The following is an 18,747-nucleotide window of genomic DNA, read 5'->3' as shown; positions in this document are numbered from 1 at the left end:
AATAAAACAATTGAGTGAGAGAGTGAGATAGAAGGACAAACTTCCCTCCCACCAAAATCACTATAAAGTTGGTGGTCTCCGCAACTCCACTCTTTTTTTTTTCCTGTCCCTTGTGGGCGTGATGACTGAGATTTGCATTTTTTTTTTTTTTAAAGTCCCCGTAAAGTATATTCTCAATTGGTTTGTAAATACCATAATTCCCGGCCTACAGAGCGCACCTGGTTATAAACCTCACCCAGTACATTTGCAAAGGAACATACATTCAACGCAGCTGCAAAAAACCCGCAAGTGCGCACATTGAAACTTGAGATATTTACAAAGGATAAACGGTACACAGAGTTTAATGCTAATTCTAATTCTAGCGCTGCACTAACAGGATCGGTTAAAAAAAAAAAAAAAAAGTAAAAATCAATGAGACACAGCAGTTACACGGTAGCTGGGCCTGACCGGTAAAAGTCACTCCCTCGGCACATGTATGCCGCCGGTCTCACTCTTACCCTTTTCCGCTCGAGTGCCCCCGAGTGGCCGTTGGGAAAAAATGCACAAATTAGCCGCATCACCGCATAAACCGTTGAAAACGTGTGAAAAAAGTCGCGTCTTAAAGGCCAGAAATTACGGTACATAACACGTTTGAAGATAATTGATGAAAACGTGAGAAAACCTGGGATCTATAGTACAATAGCATACAGGCAACTAGCAAGACTAAACCCTCCCACACAAGATAAGAACTTGTAACTTTTCTGACTATATTAACAAAACTGATACTGACGAACTATACTTGGCATGCTAACTGATAGCCCATTTTTAAAATCCCTGAAGAAAATTATAGAAGTTTCTAATTATATTATAATTTGGTAAAGACTGAGAACTGTACAGTGCTGAATTGTACCAATACATCATCAGTCACTGTGATTTGATGGGCGCGAATGCGCCAGTGCGCCATCGCACTCGCAAGCACGAAAAATTGCGCGCGTAAAATTTGTTACGAGTACAATTATAGAGATATTGAAGGACGTCGCTCCTGCGCAATCGCGCACTTGTCACACACACTCAGCGCACATGAAAACCGATCCAGCGCAGTGAACCACAGCCTGATTTTTTTTTTTAACACAGAACCACACGGTCTCGAATGAGTTCCTGCTCAGCCTACTTCTGCTTCCGAGTTTACCTGACACCGCCCCCCTCTGCTCTTAAAGGGGTGTACTCATGTACCCCATGACACACTGGTCAACAGTCAGTTTTGGCACTTTGTAGGGAAACAGTACGGTACAAGAATGCACAACCTACATGTGACATACTGTACGGATGAAGACCATAATAACGACAAGGCTGGGGGACAAAAATAGCCGAACAGTAAATATAAGTTCTTCTTCTTCTTTTCTTTTTGGTTTGCCCCGATTAGTGTGTCATCCTTTTCCATCTATGCCTATCTCGTGCATCTTCCTCTCTAACACCCACAGTCCTCATGTCCTCCCTCACAACATCCATCAACTTTTCTTTGGTCTTCCTCTCGCTCTTTTGCCTGGCAGCTCCATCCTCAGCACCCTTCTACCAATATAGTCACTCTCTCACCTCTGAACATGTCCAAACCATCTAAGTCTGCTCTCTCGAACCTTGTCTCCAAAATCTCCAACTTTGGCTGTCCCTCTAATGAGCTCATTTGTAATCCTATCCAACCTGTTCACTCCAAGTCAGAACCTCAACATCTTCATTTCTGATACCTCCAGTTCTGCTTCCTCTTGTTTCTTCAGAGTCATCGTCTCTAATCCATACATCATGGCCTCACCACTGTTTTATAAACTTTGCCCATCATCCAAGCGGAGACTTTTCTGTCACATAAACACCAGACACCTTGCGCCAACTGTTCCATCCCGCTTGGACCAGTTTCTTCACTTCCTTACCACACTCTCCATTGCTCTGGATTATCAACCCAAGTATTTGAAGTCGTCCAAACTCGCTATCTCTTCCCCCTGGAGCTTCACTCTTCCTCCTCCGCCCCTCTCATTCACGCACATATATTCTGTTTTACTTCGGCTTATCTTCATTCCTCTCCTTTCCAGTGCCTGCCTCCATCTTTCTAACTGTTCCTCCGCCTATTCCTTGCTTTCACTGCAGATCACAATATCATCCGCGAGCATCATGGTCCAAGGGGATTCCAGTCTAGCCTCGCCTGTCAGCCTACCCATTACTACCGCAAACAGGAAGGGGCTAAGCGCGGAACCCTGATGCAGTCCCACCTCCACCTTAAATTCTTCTGACACACCTACGGCACATCTCACCGCCGTTCTGCTGCCCTCATACATGTCATGTACTATTCTAACATACTTCTCCGCCACACTAGACTTGCACATGCAGTACCACAGTTCCTCTCTTGGTACTCTGTCATGGGCTTTCTCTAGGTCTACAAGGATACAATGTAGCTCCTTCTGACCTTCTCTATACTTTTCCACAAGAATCCTCTAGGCAAAAAAGGGGTAAGGATGAAGACCATAATAATGACAAGGCTGGGGGGGAAAAAATAGCCGCACAGTAAATCTAAGTTCTGACAACACTTAAATGGCAAGACCATCATCCATTTTCAATTCAGTATACATGAAAAAAAGGTTATGCTGTTGTTTGCTTTGGTAAAGGTTTGCATTTTGAGGGCAATACAGCAGCCAGAATGAGACATTATTTCATGTAATTTTTTTGTTTTTGTGTGATGCAAAACTGTTTCAATTTTTCTATTAAGTGACATATAACAGAGGCTGAAATTGTCTTGCTGAGACAAATTGAAGATTGAGACCAATACAGACAAAAAGGACCGCAGATGACGAATTCTGGTAAAAGGACTGAGAAGCTTGTGGATAATGGACACAATGTATTATTTGTGGGCCGCATAAACACAGATTAACAACACAGAAAACCACGGCGTGATGATGTGTTCTTGCATTATTTATAATCCCTATTGTACAGTGAAGCCTACAATGTCTTGATGTCATACAAAGTGGAATTCATCCAAACATGCTGGGGACAAATGTGCCACAGAAATCATACAACATTTCCAAAATGTAACTACCAACAGGCTTGCAGACAGCATCAGACAACGATTAATTCTTAATGCGTCTTCATCTTATTACACAAAATGTACCTGTATGACAATTACCGAATGCAGACAATACAAAGCTCAGCTTAGCCCTGAGACCGATTACATCTGTTAATTAATTCATTATGAATCAGAATGAATGGTGTTCGACACTTAGAGGTGCAATGCGGCCAAGAACCCATGTGAGGAGGGGATGAATACTCCGTTTATTCTTTATCCCGTGAATGCCTCAAAGAAAAAAAATCTCTGCAGTCATGAGTGACATTAAAAAAAAAAATTACAAACCCATTTCGCAGTCACTTGATTTCTCCCCCCACCTGGGACCAAAATAAATAAATAAACAACAACAATGGAGCATGACCTTGAACACACAATCTTTTTTTTTCCTTTAATCCCATCAGAAGAGCTAAATCGGGACGCAATATCTCGCAGTTTTCACCCCACTTATGAGGACACACTCAAACGAGCCTTTAATCAAATCCTTTCGTTTCCTAAATGCATTTTCTCATGAGGGTTGCAACCATGTGAACAAAGTGAGTCCCCGCAGGCTGTTTTCGAACAAACATCGCTCTTTTCTTCATCCCGCGCTACAGCTTGCGACATGGAGGGGATGAAACGACGGCGGTTACACAAGAACAGACCTTTTAGAAGCGATGCAGTCATTTTCCTTTTGTTCTCCACACAAACATCATGAAAGATGGCACAAAAGAAACTAAGACAAACAGTAACATTTTGCAACTTTTGTGTTTTCAATTATAAATCCCCTAAAATTATAAGACCATTTGTATACACATTGTACAAACAGATTTTGTCCATTTCCCCCCCAAAACAGTATTTATTACATGACTGTAACTTCATTTTTGCTAATTTATTCCAGGGGTGTCAAACACTTTTGTTGTGGGCCACATTATAATTCCCGTTTCCCTCCAGCGGGCCGTTATGAATGAAACCATAAAAACCTTTCATCACCTCATCATATTTACACTTGAAATTCATGAACTCATTTTGGAATTAGAAATCAAGGGTAACGCGTTTTTCCAACTATTGCTGATGTTTTGCTCAGCCAAAAATTCTTGCAATATCTCCATCTTATAATTTATGATTTAACGAGTCGAAATTTTTGTCCAGATTTCAACAAGAATCATGGGAGTTAACACATATGATTCGCCTTCACGGGCCACATTAGAATCTGGCCCCCGGTCCTTGAGTTTGACACCTGTGATTTATGGAAACATTTGAACATAAGCTAGTCGCAGAGGCAAACCCATTCGTTATGACTGAAAACATAAAAACCTTTAATAACCTCATCAAATTTACACTTGAAATTCATGAACTCGTTTTGGAATCAGAAATCAAGGGTAACGCGTTTTTCCAACAATTGCTGATCTTTTGCTCAGCCACAAATGCTTGCAATGTCTCCATCTTATAATTTATGATATGAGGAGTCAACATTTTCCTCCAGATTTCAACAAGATTCATGGGAGTTCACACACATGATTCGCCTTCGTGGGCCACATATAATCATGTAGCGGGCTGAATATGGCCCCCAGCCCTTGAGTTTGACACCTGCGATTTATGCAAACATCTCAGAGGCAAACCCACTTGTCCACTTAATAAATCGTCAATATTTTGTTCACGTTTAATAAATTATTATACCTATTTATTTTCGTCCTACTTTAGAGGACAGGAAATGTCTTGGGGAAATTTTAATGGGCACAAAAACCTCATTTTTACCAATTGTGTGGACAATTCAAAATCATTTTAGTCACGTGACGTCACGTACTAAAGTGATGCTCAGGTGATGTGCTTTACACGTGATTCGTTGCCATGCACGGGTTAAAAAAAACTCCTGCATAGTTTTTTTTTAATAGTAAGAATCGATTGTAATCAATGCTAGCGATTACTCAATACGTCTGCCACGCACATTTAGCTAACAGTGACCAATAACACGACGCCCCCCAACATCTGCCTAATATATATATTTTTTTTTTTTCAGCACAAACGCGAATCAAACATTAATGACTGCACAGTTATGTTGTTCCCGGACCGCCTCAGAACAGTTTAACGTACCAAATGCAGTTTTAATCCGAAGAGAGGAAGGTGAACCGTTCAAGGGAGCGAGGGATCCGATTCACGCCGCCGTGGGTGACGTTCCCTCCGTGGGAAAGACGCGGCCGAGCGCGGCGAGCATCACGTTGCGACGCGGAGAAGACGAGGCGACGCGCGGACCACGGGCGAGCGAAACCGCTGGCCTGACTGGCGTGGACTTCGCCGCGGCCGCATAGCCGCTCGCCCTTCGAACGCGTTTCCTTTTTCTTGCTTTTCACTCCTCCGGCGGCGCGTCCCCAAATGCGCCATGGCGCATGCGCGGATTGGGGCGAGCGGCCAGCAAACCGAATGGCTGCTGCTCAGTCCCTCCCGGAGGGATTTTCTTGATTTACTTGATGTAAAGTATATTTCATGGTCGGCACGATACCCTTGGATAGTTCTGAGGTAAGGAGAGGGGGGGGGGGGCGATCCCTGTTGGCACCCCTGCGCAGGGGCACTTCTATCTGGACCGACTGGAACCCCAGACAAGGACCCCTCCACCCCCCAACCCCAATCAATCAATAAATAGTAAACAATTTATAAGCAAAGACATCTTCCATCCATCCATTTTCTTAGCAGCTTATCCTCACGAGGGTCGTGCGGAGTGCTGGAGCCTATCCCAGCTGTCAACGGGCAGGAGGCGGGGTACATCCTGAAGTGGTTGCCAGCCAAATCGCAGAGCGCGTAGAGACAAACAGCCGCACTCGCAATCGCACCTACGGGCAATTTAGAGTGTCCGATTAATGTCGCATGTTTTGGGGACGTGGGAGGGAATCGGAGTGCCCGGAGAATACCCACACACTTACGGGGAGAACATGCAAACTCCACACAGGCAGGGCCAGGATTGAACCCAGGTCCTCAGAACTGTGAGGCCAAATCTGCATATTCTCCCTACGCTAAAATGACTTTTGTGTTGGTATCTACTACACTTTCCTTCCACGTTTGTAAAAAAAAAAAAAAAAATGCATGGTAAGTTCATTGGAGACTTGAAATTGTCCTTGGGTGTGGCATAACCCATCCATCATTTCACATCTTGGACTTTGTTCTCCTCGATTTTAATTGCAGACTTCTCGGTTCACCATTTGGCCGATATCGCAGATTTATGATAAAAACCTTGACAAGCTGTTTGGATCTCTCTGTTCCCCTCTAATTAACACAGCCCGACGCTTTGCAGTCGTGTGGCGAGCTCAGCACAGAACCAAATGTTCCGGTCAGTCTGGGCTCAAACGAGACGGACCACCGTCGTGACGACCGGCCGAGTGGTTTTTATCTGCCTGTTGGTGGTCTGAGTGTATACATTACACCGTAGACCGCGGCGGCTCGCTCTGCGCTGACCCGTTTTCTCTTCTTTCTATGAAGACCGCCGCTCGACGGGACCACATTTAATCGCCGTCTTCAGATTGAACGGTAAACCGTAGCGCTGGCAAAACTCACGTTAGCCTTTCTCTTCTCAAAGGCGGGCATGATCCAGCTTCTATCCATTTTCACTGTTCGCGATATAAAACATATTGACATCAACCGAGGCTTGAGGTTAACCATAATATGTACTCTGGCACAAAAAGCGACTCCTCGATTGTGTTCTGTGTCTTGAATGTGTCGTTCTTCGGGAACTGAGGAAATGGGGAGACGATGCAGCGGCAATATAACAACTGAATGACATCTCCTATAAAAGCAAACAGTATTAAAAAGAATTTTAGGCACAGCAATGCTACGCTCCAGTTGCACTAAACAATACACAGTATAGCTAAAGTGTATGGCGCGGGCCAAAATATGTAAAACGCTTTAGCCTGCCAGTGTTTTAAACTGAGCCAATAAAGTTCTGCCAAGAGAATGGTACTTTCTCGAATTGCTTGGGCTGCTTATTTGATTAAATGCAGAGAGTACTATACATAATACTGAGGTGCGAGGGGGGGGCACAAATGAAAAAAATAAGTAATTGAACACCTTGGTGTATTGCAAGTTCTTCCACTTGGAAATTATAAAGGGGTCTGAACTTTTCATGATTTTTTTTTGATGATTTATCTGTGTGATACAGGTGTAAATAAGTATTTGAACACCTGAGAAAACCAATGTTAACCCATTCGCGGGCAGCATCCCATTTTTGGGACATCAAGATTTTCACGCATTATATCCTTCAGTATATAAAAATATTTAAGTGTTTTAATTTGATTCTGATTCTGGTTTTTGGGACGATCGACTAAGAAAACCCAAGTACCCTCTGGCGGGCAGCACCCCATTTTTGGGACGAGAGTAGAAATTAGTGAAGTTATCATATAACTTAACCATAAACGAAAAAGAAGTCTTATTTCCTTGATTATGGCCTGTTAGGAGAGTTTTATTTCAATAAGGCAAAAAATTGTCACCCTGCCCTTGAATGGGTTAATATTTGGTACAGTCTCCTTTGTTTGCAATCACAGAGGTCAAACGTTTTCTTGTCGTTGTTCACCGGGTTTGCACACACTGCAGGAGGGATTTTGGCCCACTCCTCCACACAGATCTTCTCTAGATCAGACAGGTTTCTGGGCTGTCGCTGAGAAACACGGAGTTTCAGCTCCCTCCAAAGATTTCCTATTGGGTTTAGGTCTGGAGACAGGCTAGGCCACGTCAGAACCTTGATATTGTTCTTCCAGAGCCACTCCTTGGTTTTCCTGGCTGTGTGGCTCGCGTCATTGTCATGTTGAAAGACCCAGCCACGACCCAGCTTCACTGCTCTGACGGAGGGAAAGAGGTTGTTCTCCAAAATCTCACAATACATGGCCGTGGTCATCCTCTCCTTAATACAATGCAGTCGTCCTGTCCCATATTCAGAAAAACACCCCCAAAGCATAATGGTACCAACCCCCATGCTTCACAGTAGGGATGGTGTTCTTGAGATGGAACTCATTATCCGTCTTCCTCCAAATACAGTTAAGTGTAATTATGACCAAAAAGTAATAATTCTGAAGCTGATCCACCGTGCCACCCTCTTACAACTATAGAAATTCAAAAAGCGATATTCAGACTTTGTCAGAGCCAATGGCAGATCAGCACGGGTGTTATTTCCAATAAGGGTGTTATCTGAAATAACACCCTTGGCGATCTTACACACACTTTATTGTACCAGTATAAGAAAAGCAAGTTTGAAGTCCTCCATGAGATGGATAAGTACACTTAAACGACACACTCCGGAGTAATCTATTATAATTTACTTGGTTAAAAGAGGATTGAAACTGGTGGCAGAACGCATTATGATACAAACAGAGTCAAAATAGAGGAACTGAGAACTGTGCCACTACACTACAATGGGAAACAGGATGTAAAGCCTAAAGCTGTTATTTTCAACTTTTCACATCGCATCATGCATGACGTGATATGCGACTATATGACTATGTGCACAACAGCAACAAAAAGAAACAAAAAAATGTTCATTCTGTGGTTATCCTTATTGAACATTATTATATGGATCTCGATCTCTCAGCAGACCCACAAGGAAAATACTAAAGTTGTCGAACCTGTTGTGTTCTACCGTTATGTAACCATTGATGATATTCATAACTAGTGTCAGAGTAGAGCACTCATTACTGGAGGTCCTGAGAAAATTTGTACATATCGTCCACTTGGATCAATTAGCATTTTTTATCATGTGCAACGGCACGTTCAGTCATCCTGGCGAACAGTGATACGCAGTGCCATCTCGTGGCTTTTTTGATAATTACATCACAATGAACGCCAAATGGCAAGCGACGAGGAAAAAAAAAATACATGTACATGCAAGTACAGTACTGGATTAGATAAATAAATATAGACATTATCCTCACTCGCGCCAATCCTACCCAATCGCATATGAATACAAAATGTACTTGTAATGCAATGTAATATGCACGCTTTTGAGTGAACATTTCTCTTAACGTGACTTTTAACTAGCTTTGATACTGCTTATTTTGCAGTAAGGGTATATTGGTTTGGACCAGAATATCCTTATGATATTAGATTATTTGAGATGTTTCAATTGCTCTCATGCACTGTTGTTATCAGAATATAATTTCAGAATACTGAAGTATATTATTATAGCCTAATGCATCTTTGTATGGTTAATGGTTTTGTACTTTAAAATCCTTATAGTGATTTAGGTACTGATCTTAAAAAAAAAAAAAAAAAAAAGACTGCATACTGCATACACATCGAGGGGTGTGTCGATTGGTTGAAGCCAGTTGACCGCCATCTTTGTACTCTCAAAACGTGCGGAGGACATGGTTACCAGGTTGGATTATGGCGGGGTTTTTTTCAAAGTTTGGCATGTAGAATTAAAAGTGGTCGTGTTAGCTTGAGATTTTTTCAGTTCTGGTAACTTGAAGGATTTTGAATTCGTCATGGTAAGCAAAAAAAAAAAAAAAAAAAGCCCAAGTGCAAAGGAAAGATATGGAAGACCGTGAGTCCCAAGAAACCTTGCAAATGACCTGGGGCCCGATTAGTGCGATCATAAGATCGCAAAAATCTAAGCATTTTTTTGTCATAAAAACACAAAATTCCAAGTCAATCAGTCAGATATATTTTTTAAAATAAGGACTCGCAATGGGAAAATACATGCTAAATGCATTGTTCATTTGTTGTCTCTGTGACATCCTATGTCAGACAGAAAATTTAAACTCGTTTCCTCGGATTTGAAAATCAAATTCAATTTGCAGAGTTCTGTATTATGAAATTCAACAGAACATTTCACAGAAAATGTGTTTCTTGCTTATCCACTGATGACGTGTAGAAAAATATTTACATCGCTTTTTCGCCAAAAACCGTCGGCCTGTAAAGGTGAAGCAGAGTGTGAACAGTGAACAACAACAACCGTACTCAAAACTTTGTTAAGGTGAATTAATCTAATCAGAAAAAAACCCTTTACAAACAAACTTTAACAGTGTCAAAGTAAATCTTTGTAATTTACCCGTAGAATGTTTTCTCACAGCCACGAAACTGGCGATTAACGCTCAGGTCGGCATGGTTGTTTTGGGAGTATAAAGATGGCGGATGACGGCTTCAGTCTTTTTTTTTTTTTTTAAGATCTGTGCGCACGGCAACGTGATTGGCTCGTACGTCACTCTACGCAAATGAAACGAGAGCATAATCCCGAACATGTATCGATTTTGGACGAAATATGAAACAAAGACGTTTGCCGTGGTTAGGTTCAGGGTGGCATAAAGTTAGGTTAAGTTTGGTGGGAAAGATTAACGCCGCTACATTTACCGTCACGTTTGTTGTCTGGAAACAGGAGGGCAGGGATACAGCAACCAATCACAGTGCAGTGACGCGTGTGGTGGAGCCAATAATATTGAAGCTGGGCGTGTCCTCCCTATAAATTGCGTGGGAAACTTCGAAACCGAATGACGCTTCCAGTCCACGTGTGGATTACGTCATACACCAACGTCTCCGCGCATGCGCAAACCCTGACAATTCTTACGTCACATCCTGCTCCTGCGTCTGACGTGTCTCAAAACTGTTTTGCACAAGTGGTCGAACCGACTCGCGGGAGGGTTTACTTTCTATTTAAGTATTTTTGGTGAGTTACGATCCCGTCGGGGATCTGGAAATCCCCCCTGAATTGTTTTCAGTTATATTTTTTTATTCCGTTTGTTGTTTTCTAACCCGTTTTACCCTCGCTAATCCAGGTTACGCGGTGACAAGATGCTCGATTTCTTCACCATCTTCAGCAAAGGGGGGATAGTGTTGTGGTGCTTTCAGGGTACCGGGGTCACCGAGTCCTTTACCGGCCCCGTCAACGCGCTGATCCGCTCCGTAATCCTGCAGGTGAGCCTCGGTGAAACGGTTCGCGTCCCCCGACTGTGGTCTTGTACGGCTAATGCTAAATGGTAGCAGCGCACGTAGGCGTACAGTACTGCCGGATGACATTTGTATTCATGTATTCAGACCAGAACAGTTTTCAACATCCCTGATTTAGAAGTCGAAGATTCTGAAAACTGTAACGTAAACTACAGTGACCTTTTGAAGCTGTCATAGAAAAGTATGCAGTGTAGTATTGTTATAGTTAATCTTGTTGACATTTCCGCACGTCACTTTCCAGGAGCGAAGTGGAAACAAGTCGTTCACTCATGAGGCCCTGAATCTCAAGTATAAACTGGACAACGAGTTTGAGTTGATTTTTGTGGTAAGTTCGTGAACGCAGCACCCTTTATTGAAATTATCCTGAAAATGAATTCTTCCCTATGGGCGCCTCATCCTTTTTGTGTGTGTTTCTGCTCCTGTTGCTGTTCAGGTGGGTTTTCAAAAGATCCTGACGTTGACCTACGTGGACAAGTTAATAGATGACGTCCAGCTGCACTTCAGGGACCGTTATAAGAACGAACTGGAGGAAAAGGGGGCAATGAAGCTCCTCAACCACAGTTTCGAGTTTGAGGGTGACTTCAAAATGCTTCTTCGGTAATTACACGTCCGACACTGCGTTGAGTACGCCTGCACATAGGCCTGTCTTGATAAATAAATAAATGTATTGGTTACTTACTTAATTACTATTGCCAGGCTGCTTGAAAAGTAGATCTTGGGGTAAAAAAAAAAATAAAGTCTGGGCACCCTGGTGTACCACCACTGCCCCGTGCAACAGTCACAGGGATGTCACTGTTCTAGGTTTACCTAACTCATCTCTTTGTTGTCTTCATTTCTCACTCCCCTTTAGAAAACTGACCAATAAATATCCATCAATACTGTAGATTGGTTGGTGAATAAAATGGACGCATTTTTTTCGTCATAATCTGCTGGAGGAATTTCTTTCGGCTTGTCCCTTTCGCGGTCGCCACAGCGTGTCATCTCAGATATATTTGTTTGGCACAATTTTTACGCCGCAACCCTTCCCAGGGAGTGGAGGCCCCAGTGGGATACGAACCCACAACCCCTGTTTTACCAAACCAATGCTCTAACCAGTGAGCTACGGGGCCTCCCTGTCAACATAAGAAACAAACAATGTACACCACTACTAGATTTGGTAACTTAAAAAAGAAAAAAAATGATAATGCATAATGGACAAGCAGGGGATGGGTTTCATTCATCTTCATTTCCTTTCGGCTTGTCCCGTTAGGGGTCACCACAGCATGTCATCTTTTTCCATCTAAGCCTATCTGGTGCATCTTCCTCTCTAACACCCACTGTCCTCATGTTTTCCCTCACAACATCCATTAACCTTTTCTTTGGTCTTCCTCTCCCTCTTTTGCCTGGCAGCTCCATCCTCAGCACCCTTCAACCAATATACTCGCTCTCTCGCCTCTGGACATGTCCAAACTATCGAAGTCTGCTCTCTCGAAACTCGTCTCCAAAGCATCCAACTTTGACTGTCCCTCTAATGAGCTCATTTCTAATCCTATCCAAACTGTTCACACCAAGCGAGAACCTCAGCATCTTCATTTCTGCTACCTCAAGTTCTGCTTCCTGTTGATTCTTGTGATGTTTCTAATGTCTCCAAACAGAGAGGCAGAAGAGAGCAGCAAAGCTCGGAGCCCCGCACCTATGCGCTCTTTCAAGGAGTCGGAAAAATCCCAAAAAACTGTGAAGTCGATGATAGAAACAAAGGGTGGTGACAAAGAAAAGGAGCAGGGTAGCAAGAAGAGCAAGAATACCAAAAAGGAAGGTGCGTGTTCTTGGGAGGTCAATTAATAATCATGTCGTCATTTTTGTTAGTTACTAGATGTGGTTGTCTGATCTTTTCCACCTCCCGTGGTAGAACTTGTCAAAGCGGATGTAGGCAAAAGCACATCTCCTGCCCCAAAGCTGGTCGAGAATGGCACCCACGGCCTTACTGCCGAAGAGCTCATGCAGAAGAGGCGAGAAGAGTTCTTTCGCAAGCGTACAGCCGGAGCTGCTGAAAAAGTCAGGTGAGCGTTGCTGCCGAATATTAACTTTTTGCAAGATAATTTTGGGGAGAATCTTCAAAATCGAACGCCTTGAAGTCCCATTTGTAACTCCCATGTAGCCAAAATCAACCCCATGATCTGGGTCACGGGTGAGAGGTGGCGTGCAACTTGGCCCGGTCACCGGGTACATCGTCTTTCACACAACGGAAGCATGGTGAAGAAAATGCTCACTGAAAGGCCATTCATTGGTACGAAGTTGCCGCAAGATGCAAAAATCTACACTAGTCTAAATGAAGCTCTTAAAGTCACTTTTGTATACAGTGGTACATCGGTTTTCGAATGTCTGTTTTCGTACAAATTGGTTTTCGAACAAAAATTTCAAGATTTTTTTTGGCTTCGGTTTTCGAACGAAAATCTGTCTTCGAACGTCCCGATCAGCTGACCCATGACGATTTATTGTGCTTTCGAACGCACCCCTGAAAAAAACGGAAACGAGGTAACACAATTTCGTAAATATATTTCTTAAATGGTTTAATTATATAAAGTATTTAAACTATAGATGTATTTCTAGTTTGCAATTTATGATCAAGAAAAGTAAAAAAAAAACACTAAAAAAACTTTTTTTTTTAGGCTTGGAACGCATTATTTCATTTTCCATTCATTGTAACAGGAAAACGTGCTTCGGTTTTCGAAGGTTTCGGTTTTCAACCGGCCTTCCGGAACGGACTGTGTTCGAGAACCGAGGCACCACTGTTGTTCGTTTCGAGACTTAAGATGGCACAAAAGCACGACTATTGTCGGCCTTAGCACAAAACCCAACAATGATGCGAGTTATTCTACTACACGTTCATGTTCTGATTGGTTCTGTCGAGCAAGTCTTGAAGTATTCCATTGTGGATCCTCATGGAATAACGTACGTCAATCGATCTGATGGTGCGTCACCTTCCTCTTAGTAAGTCTCCAAAGCCTCAGAAGCCCAAGGAGAAACAGATGCGTGTTTGGGGCATGAGTGGTAGCAGTACCAAGGACCTGGACTACAGTGATAAGAACGGCGAGAGTTCTAACGGTTGTGACCAAAACCAGGATGCACCTGTTGATCCTGTATGTATCAACTCTATTCTCTACTTTTATTGACATGTATTAGTTGAATAAATACGGTTTAATAACGTGTAAATGTTTCAGGGGATGCAGCTTAACCCCATGAAGGGAGATCTGCAGTCTGTGGAATGCGATTCCAGTGACGACGAGGAGGAGGAAGAAGAAGAGAGAGTGGTTGTCAATGCAACAGTGAAGACAAGGTACGGCTGTTTGGCTTTTGGCATTTAGTTCGACATCCCGTGAATGCAAAAGTTTATATCTAAAAAAAAAAAAAAAATGTTGTGGACTCCTGTCAGCAGCAAGAAAAGCGGCGGTTTTGGGGGCATGTTTGGCATGCTGAAGGGCCTGGTGGGCTCCAAGAGTCTGAACCTGGAGGACATGGAGCCGGTTTTGGAGAAGTTGCGGGACCACCTCATTGGTAGGAGACTGATTGATCCAGGCCCCCCCCAGAAACTCCCGTTCTCGTCATTGACGACCGATTGATCATCGTTGTTGGTTTGCCCTTCTCAGCAAAGAATGTAGCAGCCGAAATCGCCTCACAGCTTTGTGACTCTGTAGCCAAAAAACTGGAAGGCAAAGTCATGGGCACCTTTACCAGTAAGTTAGTAAGGATTCCGTTTTTTTAAATTTAATGAACGGTAAAGTGCCGTATTTAATTGATGCGCATTTTGTCTTCTGTGTCCGTAGCTGTTGCCTCAACAGTTAAGCAGGCCCTGCAAGAGTCGCTGGTGCAGATTTTGCAGCCCAAGCGCAGGGTGGATATTCTCAGAGACGTGATGGAGGCGCAGAGTCAGAGGAGACCTTTCGTCGTCACCTTTTGTGGCGTCAATGGGGTGGGAAAGTCCACCAACCTGGCAAAGGTTAGTTTACAATGTGCGGATGGAAATGTAAAAGCGCGTCAGGTCAGTGTTATTACTATGTTGTAACAACAATGTTAGTTTTGCATAGATAAAAATGCTCGACCTTGACTGTCATTGTCAGACAGTGAAGTGGACCCCCACTATTCGCAGGGTTTAGGGACGGGGGCGAAATCTAAATAGCGAAAATATGAAGATACTTGGGCATTTTACCTGCATTAAAAATGCATTCATTCATTTTAAAATGAAATGAGAAAATCCCAATACTCATAGACAAAATTAGTTGAAAATTGGAAGTTGTAGTTCAACAAAAAAAAAATAAATCACGAAACTGGCCTGGACAAAAATGATAGTTTTCTTAACTAAGTATTTTCTTGCACGACATTTGAGGCAATCACTGCAATCAAACAATTTTTTTTAACTTTCAGAGATTTCTGGAACAATTATTTTGGCTCACTCTCGAGCTTTGTCTGTCGCAGGTCATGGATCTTGCAACATTGAAAATAGAAAAGCTTAGAGTAAAAACATTGTGGAGCATTCTGAAGTGGCCTTCTATGAGCGCTGATCTCAATCCGATTGAACATTTGTGAAAGCTCAAGAGTGGGTGCTCTAAAATAGATGCTGAAAGGAAATAACACTGAAACTAGATCCTGATTTTTGCTCCATGTTTTTGGTTTGGTTTACAGTGTTTTTTTTTTTTTTTTTTTTACTTCCCTCTGAAATCACTTCTGTCTTCATTGTTATGTTTACATTACCTCTACTCGGGGCCAGATCTCTTTCTGGCTCATCGAGAACGGCTTCACGGTGCTGATCGCGGCCTGTGACACGTTCCGCGCCGGGGCGGTGGAGCAGCTGAGAACCCACCAGCGCCGCCTGAACTCGCTGCACCCTCCGGAGAAGCACGGAGGCCGAGTCATGGTCCAGCTCTACGAGAAGGGCTACGGGAAGGATGCGGCTGGAATTGCGATGGAGGCCATTGCCTATGGTAAGAGACTGCTTTTTTTTCCCTCCCCTCATTAACATATTATATTATTGAATTCCCACTCCCGTCACAGTTCAATTATACAGCTGGGTCCACGGAAATACGTAAAAAAATATGTATAACTTAAAAAAAAAAAAAAAAAAAAACATTCCTCTTGAAAATAATGTTTTACGGTTGAACTGACATCATCATAAGCTATATAGTCACTGTTTGAATGTATATTTTAATATCTTAGCTGTGATGTACCTGCTTTAAAATACGTCCAATGTGCCCGTGCAGCTCGCAACCAGGCTTTCGACGTGGTGCTGGTGGACACCGCTGGGCGTATGCAGGACAACGCCCCCCTCATGACAGCGCTGGCTAAACTCATTGCTGTGAACATGCCCGACCTCGTGCTGTTTGTCGGGGAGGCTCTGGTGGGAAACGAGGCAGTGGATCAGTTGGTAAGCGCTAACCCACCGCCCCCTGAGACGCCGCTCGATTTGCTTTTAACTTCGTCGTCCTCGGCATTTCTTCTTGAATTTTCCATGATGAGAGTCTGTTCATGTTAATTTTATTCATACACAAAGCGCAAAGTTACATTAAACTTGCGTCTTCCTCGAAACATATATTGCACCTGTCTCACTCCTACCTTTTCTGCTTGAGCGCCCCCTGGGGGCCATTAGAAAAAAATACATAAATTAGCCACATCATTGCATAAGCTGCAAGGTTGAAAGCGTGACAAAAGTCGCAGCTTATGGTCCGGAAATTACAGTATTCAATTGCATTTTTACAAATTAAGACCTGAATTACCCTTAAAAATAACAAACCGTCTAATTTCTGTCCAGCCAGGAAGAAAGAATATTAATGCGAGACAGTGTTATTGAATAAATCTTGCTTTATACAATTGGAATGACTGTTTATGCAAAACCTAGTACTGTATTTAGTATTATGGCATACTGAGCAGGCGGTAAAGCTTTGGCCTCACAGTTCTGGGGACCCCGGCTTCGATCCCGGCCCCGCCTGTGTGGCGTATGCGTGTTCTCCCCGTGCCTGCGTTGGTTTTCTCCGGGCACTCCAGTTTCCTCCCACATCCCAAAAACATGCAACATTAACTGGACACTCTTAAAATGCCCCAAGGTGTGATTGTGAGTGCGGCTGTTTGTCTCTATGTGCCCTGCGATCTGGCTGGCAACGACGCCTCCTGCCCGTTGACAGCTGGGATAGGCTCCAGCACTCCCCGCGATCCATGTAAGGATAAGCGGTAAAGAAAATTGAACATGTTGAGGCCATACCTCCCACCCCTTGTAGTGAATGATAGGGTCCAACAGAGGGCAGTGTAGCAGCGCGGTTCATAAATGAAACCTGCTGCTGCCCTCGTGGTGCAGAAAGGTGCCACGTGTCTATCTTGACGTCTCGATCTCGGCCCATCAGGTAAAGTTCAACCAGGCTCTGGCTGACCACTCCATGTCCGACAAACCTCGCCTCATCGACGGCATCGTGCTGACAAAGTTCGACACCATTGACGACAAGGTACGCTAAAACGCGTTTAGACTGAATCGGAACACTCGACGCGTCACGCTCTTCCCCCCACCCCCGCCAGGTTGGCGCGGCCATCTCCATGACTTACATCACGGGCCAGCCAATCGTGTTCGTGGGCACCGGGCAGACGTACAACGACCTGCGCAGCCTGAACGCCCGCGCCGTGGTCAGCGCCCTGATGAAGGCTTAAGAAGGCCGGCACGCTGCGATCTCTGTCGTCGGACATCGAGGAAGCCAATGCTACTACCCCCCCCCCCCCCCCCCCCCCTGCTGAAAGCCTGCGCTTACTGTCCTTTGTGCTACTCTCTCTTGTCGCTCGTCCTGTCTTTCTGTTCAGGACGCAACCCTCCCAGCTTCAGCCCGGCGTGAAAAGGACGTCTGTGCGTTTGAAAACCACACAACCAGAGGAGCCTCCCTTTTTTTTTTTTCTTTGACACTCAAATGATTTGGGCCCCAGTTGAAAAGAACCTCAAGTTTCGAATTAGCGCTCCTGACTAACGGACCTCGGCTTACCCGGCAAGGACTATTTAAACTGCAGATATCTGGCGTTTTGTCAGTCATTACCCCCACCGAAACGAGGTCAGGTTGACAGCAGCTGCCCGCGCGACGCTTTGTGACCGTAGTGCCTATTTTGTCTCCTGTTGTCATGGTCGCCCCCCTCACACCAAGGACGTGCGGAACTACTCCGACTCAAGAGGAAAAGACCCGAGTTGGAATCGGTTTGACCGTCTTGAATTGGATTTAATTTCAAGAAAGTAAATAAAACGGCCCAGCAAACTATTTGATCTGGCCTGCACCACACAATTCAAAAACCAAGCGCAACATCAGACAAACCGTTATTAGAAGTGCCAAAACCTTTAATTCACAAATACTCAAAACAGAAATATTGAATTGCTGTGTCACATTTCTGCCTCCCCCCAAATGTACTATGGCCCCTGATAGGAATGGAGCAAAAGTCTTTGTTCCAATCTAAGCGGTACTGCACTGTGTTCCCCACTGATGGTTAATTATTGGATTTAATCATGGAGACCCCAGAAATACTTTTTGTAAAGGAACGATTGACCCGTTCCCCCCTAATGGTTATTTGTTTTCCACTTTTTTTTTCTCCATTCATCAAAGGAAGGAACTCAAAACATCCCCCCCTGCCCTGTATCATGCAGTAATGCAAAATAAAGAATAAGGTTATTTGAAGTAATTTATGAGAATGTACAAATTTCTACATAAAGCTGTTTGTACACGGCCTGCGTTGTGAAACCTTTGTGGTTGCCCCCCACCCCTTTTTTTTTTTTT

General features: G+C 43.7%; 2 protein-coding genes across 18 annotated transcripts in view; one reads left to right on the top strand and one right to left on the bottom strand.

Annotated features, from left to right (window-relative positions):
* st3gal4 (ST3 beta-galactoside alpha-2,3-sialyltransferase 4) overlaps positions 1–5,485 on the bottom strand; it is a 110,685-nt gene extending 105,200 nt beyond the window's left edge. For 8 of the 16 annotated variants that reach the window (XR_009796213.1, XR_009796212.1, XR_009796215.1 and 5 more), the window contains exon 1: positions 5,156–5,465. The gene's annotated coding sequence lies outside the window, so the exon portion shown is untranslated. Of the gene's footprint in view, positions 1–5,155 lie in introns of all 16 variants that reach the window. The other 8 variants (XR_009796217.1, XR_009796218.1, XM_061828425.1 and 5 more) reach the window with 6 other exon arrangements.
* A 5,037-nt stretch (positions 5,486–10,522) lies between these two features.
* Positions 10,523–18,237, top strand: srpra (SRP receptor subunit alpha). Of its 2 annotated transcripts, none has more exons than XM_061827249.1 (15): positions 10,523–10,700; positions 10,810–10,948; positions 11,223–11,306; positions 11,415–11,578; positions 12,616–12,776; positions 12,870–13,020; positions 13,953–14,100; positions 14,182–14,297; positions 14,394–14,515; positions 14,608–14,694; positions 14,785–14,957; positions 15,726–15,939; positions 16,216–16,379; positions 17,350–17,448; positions 17,519–18,237. In XM_061827249.1, the coding sequence occupies exons 1-15, from the start codon at positions 10,525–10,527 to the stop codon at positions 17,645–17,647; spliced, it is 2,127 nt and encodes a 708-aa protein (XP_061683233.1). In that variant the 5' UTR covers positions 10,523–10,524; the 3' UTR covers positions 17,648–18,237. The 2 variants fall into 2 exon arrangements, with proteins under 2 accessions (XP_061683233.1, XP_061683234.1); XM_061827250.1 differs by having other exon boundaries at positions 10,524–10,700; positions 14,397–14,515.
* The last annotated feature ends 510 nt before the right edge of the window (positions 18,238–18,747 follow it).

The sequence above is a fragment of the Syngnathoides biaculeatus genome, chromosome 8 (assembly GCF_019802595.1).
Source record: "Syngnathoides biaculeatus isolate LvHL_M chromosome 8, ASM1980259v1, whole genome shotgun sequence".
Classification (NCBI taxonomy): Eukaryota; Metazoa; Chordata; class Actinopteri; order Syngnathiformes; family Syngnathidae; genus Syngnathoides; species Syngnathoides biaculeatus.
Note: the sequence above shows the minus strand (reverse complement) of the source record. Positions and strands in the feature narration are given on the sequence as shown.

Bases quoted from the DNA above. Each gene is read 5' to 3' on its own strand.
- srpra (XM_061827249.1), top strand. From the start codon at position 10,525: ATGACGCTTCCAGTCCACGTGTGGATTACGTCATACACCAACGTCTCC. The intron at 14,101-14,181 runs GTATGTATCAAC...TAAATGTTTCAG, and splicing joins AGGATGCACCTGTTGATCCT to GGGATGCAGCTTAACCCCAT. The intron at 14,298-14,393 runs GTACGGCTGTTT...GACTCCTGTCAG, and splicing joins AATGCAACAGTGAAGACAAG to CAGCAAGAAAAGCGGCGGTT.